This window comes from Montipora foliosa, chromosome 9 (genome assembly GCF_036669935.1).
Source record: "Montipora foliosa isolate CH-2021 chromosome 9, ASM3666993v2, whole genome shotgun sequence".
NCBI classification, from domain to species: domain Eukaryota; kingdom Metazoa; phylum Cnidaria; class Anthozoa; order Scleractinia; family Acroporidae; genus Montipora; species Montipora foliosa.
The window spans coordinates 40,601,902-40,622,128 of NC_090877.1; the positions used below are offsets into that span (position 1 = coordinate 40,601,902).

The window sequence follows — 20,227 nt, forward strand, 5'->3', positions numbered from 1 at the left end:
AGCCAACTCAGCGCTACGCACCTCGTTGGCTATTTACCATCTCATATCCAACGCGCGCTCATGGAATAATTGTTAATTATTTAATTCTCAACCTTGGTTAATGCATTTCTTGTGTTTATATACCTTAGTTTGACCTTATATGGCAAATGATTGTACTAAGCGACTTGCTAAGCTTAAAAAAGTTTTTGTGGAAAAGTTTGGATCAATTCTGATGTTTAGAAGTACTTGAAAAGGTAAGAAATGTTTTTGTAATGACCCTGCATCTGTCTGACCACTAGGTACATGTATCACACAACATCGCATCTTCATCAAGTTTTTTCAAGTTTGCTCAGATTTTCTCACTTTTTTCACCTGTACGTCATACTTCCAAACTTTTGGAGTTTAAGGAATTTGTTGGATATGAGACTGGCTATGCGCCTCATTGCCTATTTACCATCTCATATCCAATGCACCCTCATGGAATAAATTGTTAATGATACTAGTTATTCAATCAAGGCTAATAGCTATGGGGAAAGGTATGGAAAAATGAGGATGTCCAATGTTGTAGTTACAGGTAGAGAGACGTGTGTAAAGCAGATGTTAAATCATGGTTATTGAGGGGGAATTTTTTTGGGAAAATCCGAAAACAGGTTCTTGAATCCAAAAATGGATTTTGCATTTTTTGGCAAAATCCAAAAACAGATCATGAATCCAAAGTATCCACACCCGAGGATGATACAGTACTTCAGATCAAATCTAAATCCGGATTTTTGAGATTCACCACTTCAGTACATTAACATGCGAGCCACACAGTTATTTGAAAGTGCACCATTTTAAAATGGGTGCTTAGACTTTAATTAATAATGTTTATCAGCGCTATTTGAAATGGTTGCGTAGACTTAAATGCAAGACTCGCATGGCTTGCTGGCTCACATGTCGTCAAGACCAATCATTATCCTTGTTGCTGCAAAACGTCAAACATGCTGTTTTAAATTATTATTATGACATCATTCCATGTATTTTCATTCCAGAATAGGGTCAATTGAATGCACCCCTACTAAAATTAGGTCTACATATGTAAAATAAATCTAAAGAAAGATTATGGTTTTGTAAGGATTAGTACAGTTTAAGCATTATAATTAAGTCACTCACAGGACTTGCTTATTATAAGGTTAGCTCACTTCCTGTACTATCTATCGAAAAAAGGAACTCAAAGAACCATAACAGCATGAATTAAACATTTATTATAGAAAAAGAAAACCAGTGGGCTTAATTTAAGAAAAAAAAGTGAGAGCTGAATTGGGTTACCACTAATGACAAATCCATATGCAGTGAGAGGTCAGACACACTTACAATATTATTACTGATAAGAACTTTCCTGAGCAAATCCCATGTCAGTGACCACTGATTGAGCCACACTGTCTCCTGTAAAAAAAGTATTGCTTTTTATTTTGTTAGCAGTTTATCTACCTGGAGGGCTTGAGCTTGGTGTAGCTCACTGCCTGGGTTTTGCAAACTGACAAGATGGCGTTTGCTTCCTGAAGGAAATCCATTGACTGCTCTCCAAAGTGTTGGTTTTTCCTTTCCATTGCCTTCATCTTGAGTATCAAAGGTTTCCCTTTGAACCATCTCCTTCTCTCCCCAAAGAGACATACAGGTTGCTTTGTCCAAGCAAAGCTCCAGAACAACAACTGAAACAATCAGAAAAGTAAAACTTAAATATTGGGTGGCTTTCTGCACACTGATTTTGAGAACCATCAAAAAGTCACTTAGGCAGACTGTTGCAGAGGAATTAAGGTGTCTATCACCTCAACAAACTTTTCCACTTTATTTACTCTCTACCATCATCACCCCAAATAATAGGCTGATCTAGCAACAGAACGGGAACGTCACCGGCGACGTCGCGCGCAGCAAAACTACCAATGAGAATTTAGAACAGAGAAGAAAAGAGTGGAGTCTACTCTATTCTGAATTCTCATTGGTGTTTTTTCTGCGCGCGCCGTCGCCACTGACGTTCCCGTTCTGCTGCTAAATCAGCCTAATATTACTGTAACAGTACATTGTGTTGTTTTAGAACCTTTTCATTGAAAATTCGCTTCAGTTTTTTATTTGCTTTGAAAGACAGGAAAAGCGGTCACAGTTGATCCATGACCAAGCAATGAAAGGTCTTCGGTTGATATCAGGATGATATCATAAATTACTTGGTGGCACAGTTGGTCAGTGAGCGGCCTTGGTGCATTAGGTCCCGTCGGTTCGATCCCCAGATCTCACATCCTTGTTTTGACTTCTTTCCTTTCAGTGTAGCCTATAAATGTAAGTAGCTTTAAATAGCCTCAAAAAGGAGCACTGATGGAAAGAGGGGGGTAAAATGAGTGCACCGTTGGCTTCCTGGGAGAATACCCTCCAGAGGGTAAAGGAATTACTGACACACATCGCAGCAGTGAATTTGAAGGAGAGAGTTATATGCAAACTAAAAAATGTGTTAGAGAAGTACACAGAAATGTTGGGCAGAAAGGGCTTTTCTGAGGTGATAGATACTTTAAGATGCCAAACCAGAGTTGTCCTGGGTAATCTCTTGCACCCTTCAGCCTGCCTCTTGAATTTCAGATTCTTAGGAATCGATGCACATGTATCATTGGCATTCACTATTTCCTCAAATCCCATAATACCTCTTGTTTACCCCCCAATATTTTGTGTAATCATTGTTTGCAATTTCTCCTGGGACATAACGATGTCCTAAGAGAAATAAAAAAACAAAGCCTTCAGGGGGCTAAACAGGGTGTATCAGTATGGGCTTTGAGAAATTACAATGTAGAGAATATAACAATATTGTTTCAGTGGACCTGGAAAGCCCCTGATTAACCTCAGTTGTCTAGAAGTACAAGTAACGTACATGACTTTGTAATAATTATACAAATGTTAAACTATGTACCAGTTTATCACCCCTAAATCTAGTTCTTGAGTAAACATAAACATTTACAAAAACTGTTACATGAAAATTACAAACCCTTCTTGTCTAATGTATTTAAAATACATACATGTAGTTGGTGCCTAGACTTAAATAATGAGACAATTTGTGACATTAATCAAAATTAAGTCGGACTCCGTACTTGCAATTTCAGACATCATATCAAAGTAGTCCTTTCAAGGAAATAAGAGTTGAAAACATTATAAAATGGACAGTAAAATATATATTATTTGGGCCTTTGGTATAGCAACCTCCGGTCCACTTGGTCTATGAAACAAAGTGCTTAATTGGCTTGTAAAATAATAATACAACTACACAAACTACAACACCTGGTCTTTCTATGGAATTGCATGATTTTACCGTGAAGCGGTTTGAAGTCCTCTCCATAAGACAACCATATTTCTTGACCATAAACCAAGCTGTGGACATCAGTGATCTCCTGGCCATCCCGTGTGAACACTCTCTTGGCAATCCTACTGCCTGCTGGTCCCCCTGGGCTATCTGTCACTTTCTGACAACTAGTACAGGCATCAAGGAATCTATTCAACAGCTGCGACTTGTCACCTTGTATTCCTTTTTCAGCTTCATTCAGGTTGAAGTGAATGACAACCTTGCTTTCCAAGGATCCATTTTCATAAACCTAACAAAAGAAAAACAGCTACATTTGTAAAACTACATACCGTTCACTTCTTTTAACAATGATAACGTCAGCTAAAGTGCATCAAGATATATGATGTACATGAGTCTGATATCTCTTCCCCTAGGGTAAACCTGTCTCCCTACGATTTTGCATTGGATGAGGAATCAATGAAGCAGGATGTTTTTTCCTCGCATAACCAATTGGGAGATGTGGGATGTCAGTGGGTAACAATATAGCTCCCCCAAGTGTAAGAGAATTTCTATATTTTTGTGGAGAGTTCTACAAACTTCCATTAAGTGAAGTATTGTTTGCAAGTTTTCATTTTTATCTTGTGAGACCATTAATTAAAAATGTAGCATTAGGCTGCACTTCTAAATAAAAGTCAGCCTGTTGGGTTTGGTTTGGATGGCTTCCAGTCGTCCAGTCATTTATTTTAGACAAGGTAATAAACTCTTATTGGTGCTGAGTTATTCCCTTTGCCAACTCCCTTAGTTACACTTTAATGCCTGGTAAAAATTGGTAAAACCAGTATTTGTGAGCCCCTAAGCTAATTATATTACTAGATAAGTAATACTAATAACTTCAATCTATATACCTTTAATTTGAGTCCCTGTTTGCCTAGCAATCTACTCTCTGACGCAATCTGTGTCAAGTGTTGATATCTATAACTCTCTAGCCCAGCTGTCTCCTCGTCGTTGGCTCCGGTCTCTACTTTGCTTAAATGAGACTTTAGGGTGGGTATCACACTTGACAAATCAGCAATGTGGTGATCAACCTGCAAAATAATTAACCTTTAATAATTAAGCTACTGTTCTCAGAGCTTTCACTAATCCTTGGTGACATCAGAGTTGACCTGTATAGGTGTTACTTAAAATGGAACTGAGCATCAAAATTTAATGTTTGCAAATGAATTATTTTTCATTAAACAAAAATTCAAAGGCATCTCATTATGTCCATCCCATTATGTCCAGAAATGCAAGCCCAATTTTGATATACAACACAAAGTATCCCTTTAAGGTGATCCCTTAGTAATAGAAGTTGTCGTACGATTTTCTTTAAACCTTTCTCAATAATTGTTCCCTACGTTATGGTGACTCGAAATGTGCAATCAAAAAAAGGGGTCACCAAGCTCATTTGCGAGATATAACTTGCTCAAGTCACTCATTTAATCATTGCAACTTCATCTATCAAGGACAAGTTTGTTCCATCGGTTCACGCTACGTTTTGCAGGAACAGGAAGCACAGCTTTGACGTACTTCTTGAGAAAACAAAACAGGTGTGAGTATTGTAATGTTCAAAAGGAATAATTTACTGTTTGTTTCATGGCACAGGCACACGTTTTGAAAAGGCACTAAGGAATCACTTTAAAGTCGAAGCATTTCCTCTACATTGTATTTCTAACCATAAGTTTAAGGGTTAGCATTATTTTTAGGTCAGGGTAACTGCAGCAGTTTATCCTTACTTGAGAAGCATCATTTGGGGTACACTTTGTAGCATTAATTGTGTGTATTCCGAGACACAAGTGATGTTGAAATTTGGAGGGTGTAAACTTCACGTTGCAGGGGCCTGTTTCTCGAAAGTCCCGAAAACTTTTTGGGCCCAAAAAGCCATTTGTGAAACTGCCAACCGTTCATTTTGGAATATCAATCTTTTAACATGTTTTAAAGGCTATGTAATTAAAAGAAAAATGACTGTGAATTTTGATGACTTAAATCCTCTCCGTTCTTGAGATACAAAGGAAATTGTGACACCCGAAAATGGCCTGTAAAGTTTCGGGACTTTCGAGAAACGGGCCCCAGGTTAGGGTTGCAGGTTATTGTTTTACAGCCTTCTTCTGCAGAACGATAATAGGATGTAAAGTGGCTTCATAGTTGTTTCCCCAGATCATAAGACCATAAGTTAGAAAAGAATAAAAAAGCGAGTAATACAATTGAATCAATATATCCTAGCTGGGAGACAAAAAGACGAAGTTTAGATAAAATTCCAATGCTTTGGGAGATTTTCTTACTTAACTGGTGAATGTGCTCCTTGCCATATCATATAAAAAGTTTGCTCATGAATCTGTCTGTAAACACCACAAACCAAAAATGATGAGCCTGTACCTCCTTTATTTCATTTTCAATTTCTTCCTGACTCATTGCCATCATCTCTTTAGAGACAACTTCTTCACCCCTCAGACTCTGTTCAAGCTGTTAAGAAAATTTAATATGAGAATGATTATTAACTATTGACACCTCAAATGCCCTAGGACACCCCCAGTTGACAACAAAATTGTCTGGCATTAGACAGAGTAAAATCCTTTGGCATTCGAGAGAGTAAAATCTGTTAAGTCTCACTCCCAGTCCTGAGTCAATGGGTTAAGTTAACCCTTTTCCCACTTAAAGATTTTACGCTGTCTGACACAAGACACTATTATTTTACTCACGAAAGAGGCTCTGCCAGCATTGTACAGCCCATTTTAGGGATGACCTTTTCCCTTTTTTCCGCTTAGTAAGTCTGACTAATGTACCTAAATGTTTCTCTTGGTTTTCCTCAGTTTCGGTTTTCTTAATGTCACCTTTAATAGGTTTTCTTCTGAGTTCATCCTTAATAATTCGATTAACGTACATGTAATACTTGGCATACTTCAGCCGTACTTGGGGAACTAATGGAGTGTTGAATGACCTTTTCCCTTTTTTCCACTTAGTAAAAGGTTGTTCCCTAAACTGGGCATGGTGTATCTGCCAGGGTAAATTCCAACAAGCGACTTGGCCTAAAAAGTAGTGACAGCACTTAACCCATTGTCATCCAGGTTGCCGCGTGTGACACTTAATTGATTATCCGGCGTGATGTATGTTAATTACGGTGATAGATGAGCGCTAAAAATAAACCATATGCGCAGTAAATGTACACAAGAGATTGAGTTTTAGAATTAAGTTCAACTGAAGAAGAAACAGTGAACTTCCAGACGATGTAAAAATATTGCTAAAAAGTGATTCAAAACACGTGCTAAGGCTCAACTGAAAATGTAAAGGTAGAATTTTCGAAGCAGCGTGCGTTAAGCAATCAAGAACGTTTTTGATCGCTAACTAAACAAAGCGCTTGAAAAATATATATTATAACTCAAAATATGCCTTGTGCAATTTACAGTTAAGTCTAACTACTCAATGGATAAAAATTGTTTGAAATTTATCCCAATCGCTTTGTTTTCTTGCAGGTATAAGTGCAAAAATTATGCCCAAACGCCGCTGCCGAAACAAAATTTCACGAGGAGCGTTTCTGCTTGTCGAAATACACGTGCACAAAACCGCTAGATTAATTTAGTTAATTGATCACTATCATGTTTCATGAGAGAACAAACAAGGTCAAATTGTGTACAAAAGTGCTCCTTCGAAAACTTTCACTGAAAGATAACTTACACAACACAAGAAAAACAACAGAGAAAATCACTGGAGGTTTTCTCGCATTTGCGGAATATAAACGCACGGTCGGATTGATTTATTTGTTGAAAATACCGATCTTCCGAGGTATGCCGAAGGCGAAAATTCCTTCGATTACCAATTTATTTTAAGAAAAAAAAACTTGTTATTTGCAAAAAATCCATCGGTTGATCAATATAAAGCTAAAATCGGGAGCTAATCAATGTCCATTATGACGTTAATTGCTACGAAGGCCTTTAATTCTGCGCGGCTTACTGCATGAAAAAAGGCAGTGCGCTCGGGGATTTTAAGAGTTTTTGACAGGCATACCTACTCGTTTCGTTTACCATTAATTCCCATAGATCATCTCCTATGAAAACTAAGAAAAATATTTAATTCATTACGATTATCTAAAACGAAATAAAGAGCAGTAGCTGCCACGAAATCTGGAATTTGAATATTATCGACGTGATCATTCCAGCGAGCTTCATGTTTATCATCGGTCGCTTGGTTTTCACCGTCTTCTTCGTCACTTTTAAAGCCATCTAAATCAAAATTTTTGTCTCTAGTATCCCCTCCTCTTACAGGAAAACCATAAAAGATTCCTTAGATCCCTAGATCCTCCGAATCCGAAAAAAAAAGCATGAATATCCCCATCGTTCGGTGCGCTATCTGGCGCATCGGCTGTTGTTTTCGCGTAATTTGATCGCGCGATCGAAAGGGCAAAAAGCCAGCCCTTATGGGGTCTCTTTTCAGCTGTCAAAATATGCTCACAAGACGGCAAATGATTGGTCAATTATCCTACTAAATCTCCATAACAACAAAAAATTTAGATTTACTAAGGGAGACTGGGTAGAGGCCTAAGATCACCTCTGGTCAAGACGCCATTTTGTACGGCCGGTTACGGCCGGTTTGGGTATTTCAGGGGTCATTGCGCGCGGCCGGTTACGGCCGGTTTGGATGTCAATGGGTTAAAGTGAAATCGTGACAAAGTCATCCTTTCTTTAAATAAATTTTCCAATAGCAATGGTCAATGGTCACAGCAATGCATAACATTGACAAAGCACCGACACAAGATCTTCCGACAAGCGTCCCCTCCCCCCCCCCCCTCCCTTCCTGGCAGGGCCTCATGAAAGGGGACCAGTTAAGTGGTGAGAGGGTTGAAGCAGTAGCTGTATTCACCCATGAATAAGTTGGAGAGTATTAATCAAGGCTCCTAAAAACCAACCTTTCGATGACTTTTGAGTGTGTTCTTACTGTTGTTTTGCAAAATTGTCGCCAAATTTCAGTAAGTTCTAGAATGACCATTCCCAAGTTAATTATACAAAGAAAATTAAAAAAAAAACTGGGGGAAAGAGAAATAAATACAAGGAATTATTTTTTCGTTTCTTTGAACAAAGATCTTCATCTTGAAAGCAATAATTATTGTCTTTCACATGGTTTCTTTCAAAGATCATGCAAAGTCTTCCCAAGGCAGCCCATGTAGCCAATGTGAGGGGAAGGAATGGGATGAATACAGTAACTGCAGGTGTTCTCTTCCCCTCTCCCCAATTGATCTCCTCGCTGTGTGCCAGGTATGCAGGTTGTTCCACGGAAATCCAAATAGTTCATGACACATTTCTGGATATTCGAAAGAGGGATTAACTCAGCGTAATTAATTAAGCTTAGGAAGAGGTAAGGAAAGCCCTAGCTCAAATGACTGGTGTGCATATTTGACAACCAGAGGTCGCAAGTTTGATTCTCAGCCGATTCAACGCCTGTATCAACTTTCCTCTGATTTGTGTAGCTTTTGCTATAAATACCTGTAAAATGGAGTACTGACAGAGGGAGGGGGGTAAATGGCACACTGTCGGCTTCCATTGATAGCTGAAGGAACTACTGCCATAAAATAAAATGACTTTACCTTTAATTTAAACTTATAATTTGTTCAATTACAACAGAAAACTATTAAGCAAGGCTGCATCTACCTGTTGTTTATAGGTTTTACTTTGCTTTAACCTGTCCTTTGTGCTCAATAGGAGAGTAGAAATAAAGTGATAGGCTCCTTTGGGACTGAACCTCTCTGCACCTCGAGTAACCCAAACTGGTCCCAAGATAACACTGGCTGATGGTTGAAGAATTCTGTCCAAAACAGGAACTACAACGTGAAGATTTGAGTAATGGTTAGACAAAGTAAATACAGAGACATATATTTATTAAAAGACATAATTACCGGTATATTACAAATTAAATTGAATTAACAGTACTATCAATGATATATAGGAAGAGATCCATTTAGTTTCTGGAGATTGTGGCAAAGAAGTAGAGTGTTACTTGAAACGAGCCCATATGGGATTTTATTACTGTTTCACTATTGCCACATTATTCTGCAAGAATTGGATGTTAACCAGTACACACAAAATGTGACATTAGTCTCCTATTTCATGCTATAAACAAAATAAATTATTAACAATAAAGACCTGGAGATTTTTATTAGGTCTCTACACTTACCCATTACACAGCATTTCCATTTTGTTTCTTTTTTTTTTAAGAAAAGCATAGCCTTCCATTTTTCATATTATTGCATATTTCCTACATGCCATCTCATGGCAGTACCACTTTTATTTGTCAATTAATTTAATGAATCTAACCATCAGAAAAGCTCTTGATTTCCTTTCCTTCCCAGTCAAACAGTAGTCTAGCTCCCGAGTCCAGCTTCAACTTCTCAGTGCAATCATCTAGAAACTACAAGAGAAAAGATTAAAAAACATAAACAAGCTCTGACTTGCTTGACTCTAAGCCAGGGAGGGACAATTCAATTCCAAATCTAACAGAATGAGAAAATTCACCTAAAGGTAAACTTGAGTTACTGACAGTAGCAATCTTCATCCACAGCAGAAAATATCAATAAAATCTTAAAAACTGAAGACATATTACGATGACATATACAGCTAGAATTTAATTTATAAGCAAATTTAAGGGCCCAGTCTAGTCTTAACCCTTTAAGCCCTGTGGGGTTCCCCATTGACGAGTAAAATCGTCTGGCGTTAGACAGAGTAAAATCTATAAGTGCCATTTGGCACTCTCAGGGCTGAAAGGGTTAGACAGGGACATAGTTTTTTGATGCTGTTAGCTTAGCCCTTTAAGCCCTGAGGGGTTCCCCATTGACGAGTAAAATTGTCTAGCGTTAGACAGAGTAAAATCTATAAGTGCCATTTGGCACTCTTAGGGCTGAAAGGGTTAATATATTTCCCTAAGGTACCGGTCAGTGGCATGCAACCAACTGATTGCATACTATAATATAGTACTACATGTAGGCTGAATGTCTCAAATATTCTTACCAGAGCCTCAGAGAAAACAAAATGTTATCCCATTTTATTAAAATTGTAACTTTGGATATTGTGTTTTTAGTGATCTTAACATAAAAATCTTCACAATTTATGATAATAATAAAGAATATGTACATCATAATTTTATTTACATTTACTGGATAAATGTACATGTATATGATTGGTTACAGCCAACTCAGCGCCATGGACTTCGGCGGCTCTAATTTCCATGTCACATCCATATGCCTGCTTATGGAATATTAAATAATAATTTATAATAATTAATTACATGACAAAAGGCTTTTCATTGATGTACCCTACAAGAGTAAAACGTTGAATAGAATGTCCATACAGCTGTAAGAAGAAGTATACATGTATACCTCATCAAATCTGCCAGCCACAATCTCCATACCCTCAGAGCTCTCGCCATTTCTAAACACAAGTAGTCTTCTCTTCTGACTCTCAACTAATGATTTCATTCTCTTGGAGAGAGATGGCTTTGTACGGCCCCTTGAGCGATCTTCTGGCAGAACAATACCTCCAAGGGTCCAAGAAGCAGATCTACGCAGCTCCTCCCTATCTGTCAGAAACATAAAAAAAACGCAAGCACTTTGCATGGTCAATTTATACTCACTGGCAACATTGACAAAAATAGCAGTTTGTTGGACACATTCCCACAAAAGAACCCAGCACTTTGAAGGAAAAGGTCAGGTGTCAACTTGCTGGCATTCAATGCGAAGATTCAAGAAAAGTCCAGAGCAGGTTGGCAGTCTTGGAAAAGGTGTGCAAAAATGGGGAACAAGACATATTAACTTAAAGACTTGTCACCCTTGTAGAACCAGACAGTAAGTATAGTCTATGTAAACCCTATGTCATAAGTCTATGTGTACGCTATGTGACAAGTACATATTTTTCACATAGTGACCTTATTGAAAGACTATGTTATACATATGCCTTGACTATTTAATTTTGATTTAAACACTATGTTTTTGCTAGTCAAATGGAACCTTTACATAGTATATGTAAAAGCTATTTATATTAGGACATACATACTCTTGAACTAGGTTTTGAGCAGTAGTGGGAAACCATGAAAATAGAGATAACATAACTATTAAATAGTGTCTGCATATGCTTTAAATGCAATTCACATAGCACTCTGTGAGGCCAAAATTGGCTTGGGCAGTTGACATAGCACAGACATAGGGACAATATAGGGATTAAATAGTGTTGATCTAGGTTTTGAGCACCAGTGGGAAACCATGAAAATAGGGATAACATAACTTTTACATAGTCTCTGCATATGCTTCAAATCCAATTCACATAGCACTCTGTGAGGCCAAAATTGGCCTGGGCAGTTGACATAGCACTGACATAGGGACAATATAGGGATTAAATAGTGTAGAACTAGGTTTTGAATACCAGTGGGAAACCATGAAAATAGGGATACAATAACTTTTACATAGTCTCTGCATATGCTTCAAATCCAATTCACATAGCACTCTGTGAGGCCAAAATTGGCCTGAGCAGTTGACATAGCACTGACATAGGGACAATATAGGGATTAAATAGTGTTGACCTTGGTTTTGAGTACCAGTGGGAAACCATGAAAATAGGGATAACATAACTTTTACATAGTCTCTGCATATGCTTCAAATCCAATTCACATAGCACTCTGTGAGGCCAAAATTGGCTTGGGTGGTTAACATAGCACTGACATAGGGACAATATAGGGATTAAACAGTGTTGAACTAGGTTTTGAATACCAGTGGGAAACCATGAAAATAGGGATAACATAACTTTTACATAGTCTCTGCATATGCTTCAAATCCAATTCACATAGCACTCTGTGAGGCCAAAATTGGCTTGGGTGGTTAACATAGCTCACTGACATAGGGACAATATAGGGATTAAACAGTGTTGAACTAGGTTTTGAATACCAGTGGGAAACCATGAAAATAGGGATAACATAACTTTTACATAGTCTCTGCATATGCTTCAAATCCAATTCACATAGCCATGGCATGGGGAAAATACAGGAAATAGACAGTCTTCAACTAGGTCTTGAATAGTAATGGCAACAATCTGTGGAGGCCTTATAGCACAATAATATTATTGTGCACCACTCTGTTTAATGTTAGACGATTTTATGCATTCTTGTCTGACCAGAGCCAGTCGGATCTTATGTCTTTGCATGAACCTAGGCTCTGGGAAATTCTATGTAGGAGAACATGCGCCATAGAATTCTTACAGCCAAAAATTGGCTATTTAAACCTTACGGCACCTGCTCACTCCTTGCGCTAACTAGCCTATGTGTAGCTGTACCCTCACCAATCAGAGATGCTTTTCACTGTTCTTTGCGAAAACCAATGAAAAAACACTTTGTATCAGGGTTCCCCAGAGCTCTTACGTGCAAAAGAGAAGCTCTGGGTTTGGGATTGGCATCAATCGAGGCCATTTCAGGACAGAAAGGGTAAATAACATTTAGGTCCGTTCTAAAAATCCTTTAACCCTTTCTCACCTAAGAATGACACTTGCAACTCTGTACAACTTTTATTTTGTCAATCAAAAGATTATTTTTCTTGTCAACAAGAGGCTATGGGTAGCCTACACTCTGTTCAAAGGATTTTTAGCCGGTTTCCTTTTAAGTTCATAATATTTCAGTGTCTTTTTTAAAGTTACAATACCTTGTTCCATATTCCAAAGTCCCAAGTTCACATTTAAAACTGTTGTTAATATATGGCATTGATTCCAATCAAAACCAGTATGCGTTTACATGTCTCTAGTTTGGCATACCAGGAGACTATTAGCCTGATGAGATGTGTTACCAAGTCATGTGATAACCCAATACTGCACACAACAAAAACACAAAAACTAGTTTCTGGTCACACACAATTTTTTACCTCATAGACTCCTGGGAGTGTCGAGACTCAACAGATTTTATTCTGTCTAACGCCCAACGCTCCCAAAGCCAACAAACCCATGTTCTCATTATTTCTACTCAAGCACTGGATCTGATGCCTATGGTTGCATTTTATACTCTTGCATTAGATCTAAGGATAAAAGGATGACTGCTCAGAGTCTAGATAGAAAGATAGATAGAAAGTCCAGCCTTAATTGTTATCAGCTTAGTGAGATTTCTCCCAAATACCTCGTATAGTAGCATAAGGATCCCGGAATGCTTCTCCACATGAGACGTAGACATCCACATCCCTTGGAAGCTGATTTGCTTGGGTCACTAAGGTGCCATCACTTAAAAAGAGCTTTCTTGCAGCTGATACAAGTCCTAGTTTGTCAGTGCACGTGTCTAGAAGCTAAAACCAAAATTAACCAGGTGTGACTGCATTTTATTCCTTTGACGTTACAACATTAACCTTTCATTTCACATTTATAAGACTTGCGTGCTTTAGAGTTCAAAATTTAATTGAGTCTTGTTTTTTCACAGCACCAATTATTATTATTATTAAATAATTATTATTATTATTGTTGTTGTTGTTGTTATTATTATTATTATTATTATTGCTGTTGCTGATCGAATTAGTACTACTGTTTGTGGACATGTAAATAATAACAGTGTATTTAGAAGGGTGAGAGGATAATCCTGAGAATTCAGGAGCACTCTCATTAGAGAGAGAATTTTCCACGTGACAGTCAAATTCTTCTATCAGCACACTAAGTTATATGTACTGTGCTGTCAGTGGATCATAATAATCAATGTTGCAGATCAGGACAAGAGGTCAAATCCTCTACAGTGATTGAAAGGGGTGGCGAATGGTACTACCTCCAAAATCTTGGCACTCGCAAACTTTTCATCCGATCTCGACATCTCAACAGCCTTTGCGAAGAGTCTCAAAGCCTTGTTTATATTGCATTTATTTCGGTGTGAAGTCTTGCATGTTTTGGTCTTGGTCTCGGATTCGCAAACAAGAGTCTCTGCGTCTTGGCTAGTCTTGGGTTTTACCATTCGAAACCCCTATCAAATAACGTGCGTGCACTGCTTTATTCTTGTTTCATATTTGGTTGCTAATTACCGGTAATGATTTTTATTATTTTCGCAGGAAATCACGTTAAATGCCAACTAACAAATAAAGTAAATACCTATTAATGAAGTTTGAATTTGAGGTTTTGTCTAAACAAATGCACAATAAATAAAACCACTAAACAAAAAATTCACAGTCATGACTTTTTCATAAGACAGGCAGTTTGAGTACAAGATCCAAACCTGCTTAAGATCTGGGGCTGTAATCCTTGCATAATTATCCCTGTTTCCGTTCTGAAAAGCTCGGACACAAATCAGCTGAGGCTTCCTTTTATACAGTGGTTTGGTTTTCTTGCCACTGCCAGAACTAGAAACTAAAGAGGAAAATGAACAGTGACAAAAAAAACCCTTTGCTTGTGCTTCCATTCATGACCAGCATCCGGCTATTTTAACTGCCTTATGACAGTCAGAAGTGCAGTATACTTAGTGCAATAACTACTAAAACATTGTTAGAACAGCTTTCAAAATCTGGCCATTTTTATTTGATCTATACTGATCCCTGCCTGATATTTATGCGGCAGTGCGGCCCAGTGGTTAGGACGCTTGCCTTGAGATCCAGAATTCCCAGGCTCAAGATCCGTTCTAACCGTGGACTTGTTGAATTTGTTTCTGGTAGTCCCTGGTTCAACTTCTTGGCCGTACTTGTAAATAGCCAACTGGTTTGCATCCAGATGGTTGGTATTCTTAACAGTTATTGCAACAGTTGTTGTGTTCTGTCATTTCATTGATTCTGTTTCATTGGCCGTGAAAAGCCCCTATAGGGAGAGGTCAATTAAGTAAGTATTGTATATTGTAGGACACAAGATCGGCGCCACTCTCACCGAATTAAGTTTTGATTAACCTTTTTCCTCACAAGATTAACACTAACTTATAGATTATAATTTATTTCTACTCTGTCTTACACCAGACAATTTACCAGTCAAAGAGAGGATAGTAGCATTCAACAGCGGTGAAAGAGTCAACAGCATCTACTTCCACTCACACACTGTATTCCCTAATTTAACCCGTTCATTCTTAAGATGACTCAATACTCTGCCTCACACCAGGCCCCACTTGTTCAAAAGGTGGATTAGAGTGCTATATCCATTGGACAAATCGCTATTCATTGGATAGCGCAATTGGTTTTGCTATGAATTATCCACCGGATAGTGGTTTATCCGGCAGATAGCGAAATCCATTGTTTGAACAACCGTGGGCAGATGATTAGGGTTAACTAGAATTTTATTGTAAATACTATGGTTGGCATATGGTCAATATGCAAGGCAGTGAGTTACAACAAACAGCTTTAAATAAGAGCTAACAGTAACTAAAATAACCCGATTTATTCTTTATGCTTAATTTGGGCTTACTAGTTAAATCTAGTATAAATCTAAATCTTTATATACCGAAATTTACCTTGCCTTATGCATATACGCCTTGCACGACTCAAAGAGTGTAAAGTGAACTTAAGCATTACCCGGTAATATAAAACCTAACAAATATATACCACCAAGGGCCATTACTGCGATTTTCATGAGTCTGCGGAATCTCACCTCCAAGCGCTAAGTGGCAAAGTGCGTTTTCCCTTCCATCAATTAAATTGTCTCTGCCCCCCGGAAAGTGAATTGGACCTTTTTGAAATGTTTAGTTCACAGCTCAAATACCATAATGATTTTTTTTTTGTCTAACTTAAAGTTTCTTCAGTAAAAAATTTGCACAGCTTCCATCACTTTCCACCAGCGTCAAGTTTGAATGTACGAATATACTGTGGTAAATGCTGATTGGTAGGTTACGTCATGCATGCATCAATATTGATTTCGTTTGATTAATGGAAGCTAAAACGCAGTTTGGCTGTTGACGCTTCAAGATGAGATTCCGCAGAATTATGAAAATCTCAGTAAGCTTGAACTCTGTGTTTGCATGATTAATTAATTAAAAAGATTTAGCCACAACATTCATTTCAGATTGATTTGTTTTATTAATAATAATTGTTGTTAAAGCAGTAATAAAATTATTATTGATCATGATATGCAGTTTGCACATAAATTCGGAGTACATGTACATGTATGTCAATTGCATGTCAATTATTGTTTCACAGCTAGCATAACAGATACCACCCTATTTGCTTGTTTAAGTTGAAGTAACATGTTACCTGAAGTATTTCTTGAGAATGAAGAAGTTGCTGTGCTGAATGAGCCTGATCTGCAAAATCCAGAGTGATTAGACCTCAGGTTTAAATACAGTAATTATTATTATAATCGTATACATTTTATTTCATTCACTGAGTCCTTTCACAGGAACACAATAGAGCCCAGCAAACTGACCAGACATACATGTAGCTCAGTTGGTAGAGCATTGCACCAGCATCGCAGAGATCATAGGTTTAAATCCTCTAAAAGCCACCAAATTTTATTTTGTCCATAAAAGACTAAAAAAATTGGCCAGCTATTAAAGTGCGAGGAGGATTTCTCTCGACATTTCGTTAATAATCATAATATTTTTATTACCACACTAATACGCTATCCTTTATTGAAATAACCTGGGGAGTGATTAAATGAACATCAAGATGTTCATGATTGCTCGAATTTCATTGGCTTTTATTATTTTCTTTTAGGGGCTTAATTTGATATCTGTAATGGCCAGACTGTCTCATTTGGGCCTTCTTATAATGATACAAATAGCCTGTGACTAAAAATCTGAAAACAATCAGTGAATGTTAACTGAGCCAATAAAAATTCAACAAACCATAGTATTAGACAATGAAACACCCCCAGTGCATGGATATCAATGGAATTTTTTTAAAATTCATTAATCTGCAATTAACTCAGAGTAACTGGTTGCCCAGTGACTAATTGACTAAAACATCTTTTATTCAATTTTTTCGCAGTAGATTTTGAAGACTTCCAGCTGTCAATTCATAAAGCTTTGTATTATACAATTCATATTTTTCATAGCTAGCCTGGCATACGTATACCTTTCATTCCTGCCAAGGGACTCATCAGAGACTTCAAACATCTCAACATCCCAAGATTTTGGTGAGTTGGCTGTACAAACATTCTCTGATGAATCCAGTTTGGCAGGGACAAAAAATACAGTACACATGTCATGCCTTAAAGCCATGAAAATATGCATTAATTTAGGTATCCTTCATACTCTAAAATAACACAATATTCACTTGTAATAATTTGCTCACAATTTCAAATCACCACACTCATCTGTAGCACAAAAAGAAATCACTTGTCCCACTTTTTCCTAGAAAATATTCTCCATTTAGGAACAGGTAACATGCAAAACTAGGTTGATGTTAATACACTGTCAGCTTACCTGTTTCTTGTTGCAGGAGCTGACACAGGGCGGTTCCGCTGTTTTGAACCCTGCTCTGTTATTGTCCAGTCTGTCTTATCAGCCCAGCCAATGACTGTCTGGGGTGGATCAGTGCTTCTTTTAAACTTTTCTCTTTGAGACAACACTGCAGACTTGGGTCTGTTCGGCTTAACACTTCTATTTACATGTGCTGATAAAGCATAGGGAGACAATCTAACATCCCTTTAACATAAAAAGTATATTGCATTTTGACATTAATGTGCGATTGGCATTATATGTCACCATGATCCTTTACACAACCAGTGCAATCTTTAAAACCCTTGCCTACAACTCTCCTTTTTTTGTGACCCCTAAAATCCTCCTTAAACCTTAACAACCTTACCAGAATGCAATACCACAGTGACATAATTACATCTGACTGTTTTGATTTGGGGAATAGTGTTACACGTGAACATCATGTAACTCACAACAAATTAGCATACGTAGCTTATTACACATGCATTTGCAATGTGCAGTAAATTAGCATATCTAGCTTGTTATTTAAGACTTTGACATTTCGCTATTAAAGGCAATAACTTTATCAAGAGCACCACGCTATCAACAATAGTTTGATAGTATAGCAGGGCACAATAATTTGTATGCTCTAATGATTGGAAAGATTCAAAATCAAAATTAATGAAATTAAAGGCAGGTCAGATCTGAAATATACGTTTCTAATGGAAAGGGAAAACTAATAAAGGACCAGTACCACAATACAAACCTCTCAGAGAAGAGTTAAGAGAACCAATGTACTAAACCTACATATGCTCTGTTCAGGAATCAAACCCAGGGAGACACTTTGGCAGAATGCAAACACCTTCACCACTATGACACCCAGGCTCCCCAGCTAATTTTTTCATGTCAAGGGTTTTACTTAAAAAAAACTCTAGGTTTCATGGCTACCATCTCCAGTTTTATGGTGTCCAGAAGCCCCGAACATACCTTTGAAATCTTAACAATATTATGAACATTAGAACTCCCACAATGTTAAAAGAATCTAGTGCAGACAGGGCAACCCTAAAACCCGGAATCCGGAATCCGGAATCACAGTACAATACAGAGAATAAAAACTTTCCTAAACATTCACAAAAGCTAACCGTAGGCCTAATTAGGCCTAAACAAACGTTTTTAGGCCTAATTAGGCCTAAGGTTAGCTTTTATGAATGTTTAGGATAGTTTTTACTCTCTGTATTGTACTGTGATTCCGGATTCCGGATTTTAGGGTTGCCCGTGCAGACAACCCCTTAGAACCATCAAGACTTCCAGGGGCCCCACCTCCATGGTTAGCTAGGCAGGTCTAAAACACAGGTCGCATTCCACAGGCTGAAAGTCCCTGCTCCACTGACAAACAACTAAGCCAAACGTTTCCCCTTTGACCTGAAACAACACTTCTGTCAACTGATTAGCGCTAGGATGTACAATTTTGGTGTTGTTTATTTATCTGTAGCACAGTGACAGATCATTGACCTGTGCCCTGCGTTTCAGACCCGGCACAGTCGGCTCACTTGACCTCATTACAGCCCTCACAAGGACAAAAAATCGAACATACAGTCCAGTCAACAAATGATTTTAACATTAACCACTAAGGCCTGCATTAAAACAAAACTGGATTATTTTGCAGTTACCCTGGTTAAGGTTTCCTTTTTCTTACTTATTGTCAAACAATTCGAAGTGACACCATTAAAAGAAAATTGCGTTAATTTCAGCATTGAAACAATTAGCCAACGTAACAACAAGTCGTCAGTTTCGCTAGTTTAATGTCACAAAACGTAAGCTTACATACCATGTGTAAATTTGAAAAACAGAATTTCAAAAAGTTTGACGGAAAAAAGTACTGGGATTCGATGTCATGACCAGTGTTTTTAATAAGCTTACCTTTCCCTGGGAACTGGCGAAGACTTCTGTATTTCATCCAGGTATTGAGCTAGTAGCACGTCCTCGTAACTAATTTCCTCACTCATTCCTCTTTGGAAATAAACAGATGATTTTCCCTTGCTAACAAGTGATCTTGACTTTGAGTTCATTTTGATTTTGTTCAAGCAATTAACTCTTATTTAATTCGTGTCAAGATGCTCTCAGAAGCTGAAACCATACTTTTTAAACTGTTACCACGTTTTGCATATATCATCGTCTGCGACCTGGCTGAAAGTTCGTGAACTTCTATTTACAAATGAAAAAAACCATGACTGCACAAAGTTGTTACCAAAAAAACTGACAATTTTACAAGATGGCGTCGTGTTGCTACGGTGCCACAAGGGGATTTTATTTGCTACTTCGTATAACCTACCACTAGTTATACCGCTAAAAAGAATAAGGCGGGAAACGGGATTTGAACTGACCATCGATGTTAAACGTAAGTCAGACTACGATAACATGGGTAAGAAACACAGACAAAACATTTAACATTACAGAGGAGTAGCCTTAAAGAAGGGTGTCGTAGTTTGGGCTAGTGGTTTGGGCGTCGGCTGCTTCCTGCCAATAACATGTTTTCTGGGTAGTCTCTGTTGTTTGAATTGTTATGTGCCTGCACATACATACATACATACTAATCTGCGA

The 20,227-nt window shown here is 37.8% G+C and overlaps 1 protein-coding gene across 1 annotated transcript in view; it reads right to left on the reverse strand.

The window, feature by feature from the left end:
- Nucleotides 1-19,903, reverse strand: part of LOC137971154 (doublecortin domain-containing protein 1-like) — a 50,812-nt gene extending 30,909 nt beyond the window's left edge. The window contains exons 1-12 of the mRNA XM_068817899.1: nt 19,547-19,903; nt 17,633-17,854; nt 16,461-16,510; nt 14,513-14,643; nt 13,442-13,604; nt 10,674-10,873; nt 9,616-9,709; nt 8,953-9,122; nt 5,690-5,776; nt 4,183-4,362; nt 3,308-3,587; nt 1,450-1,670 (exon numbers count right to left, since the gene is read on the reverse strand). Coding sequence (XP_068674000.1) covers nt 1,450-1,670; nt 3,308-3,587; nt 4,183-4,362; nt 5,690-5,776; nt 8,953-9,122; nt 9,616-9,709; nt 10,674-10,873; nt 13,442-13,604; nt 14,513-14,643; nt 16,461-16,510; nt 17,633-17,854; nt 19,547-19,695 — 1,947 coding nt within the window. The 5' untranslated portion in view covers nt 19,696-19,903. The remainder of the gene's footprint in view (nt 1-1,449; nt 1,671-3,307; nt 3,588-4,182; nt 4,363-5,689; nt 5,777-8,952; nt 9,123-9,615; nt 9,710-10,673; nt 10,874-13,441; nt 13,605-14,512; nt 14,644-16,460; nt 16,511-17,632; nt 17,855-19,546) is intronic.
- Nucleotides 19,904-20,227: the final 324 nt, after the last annotated feature.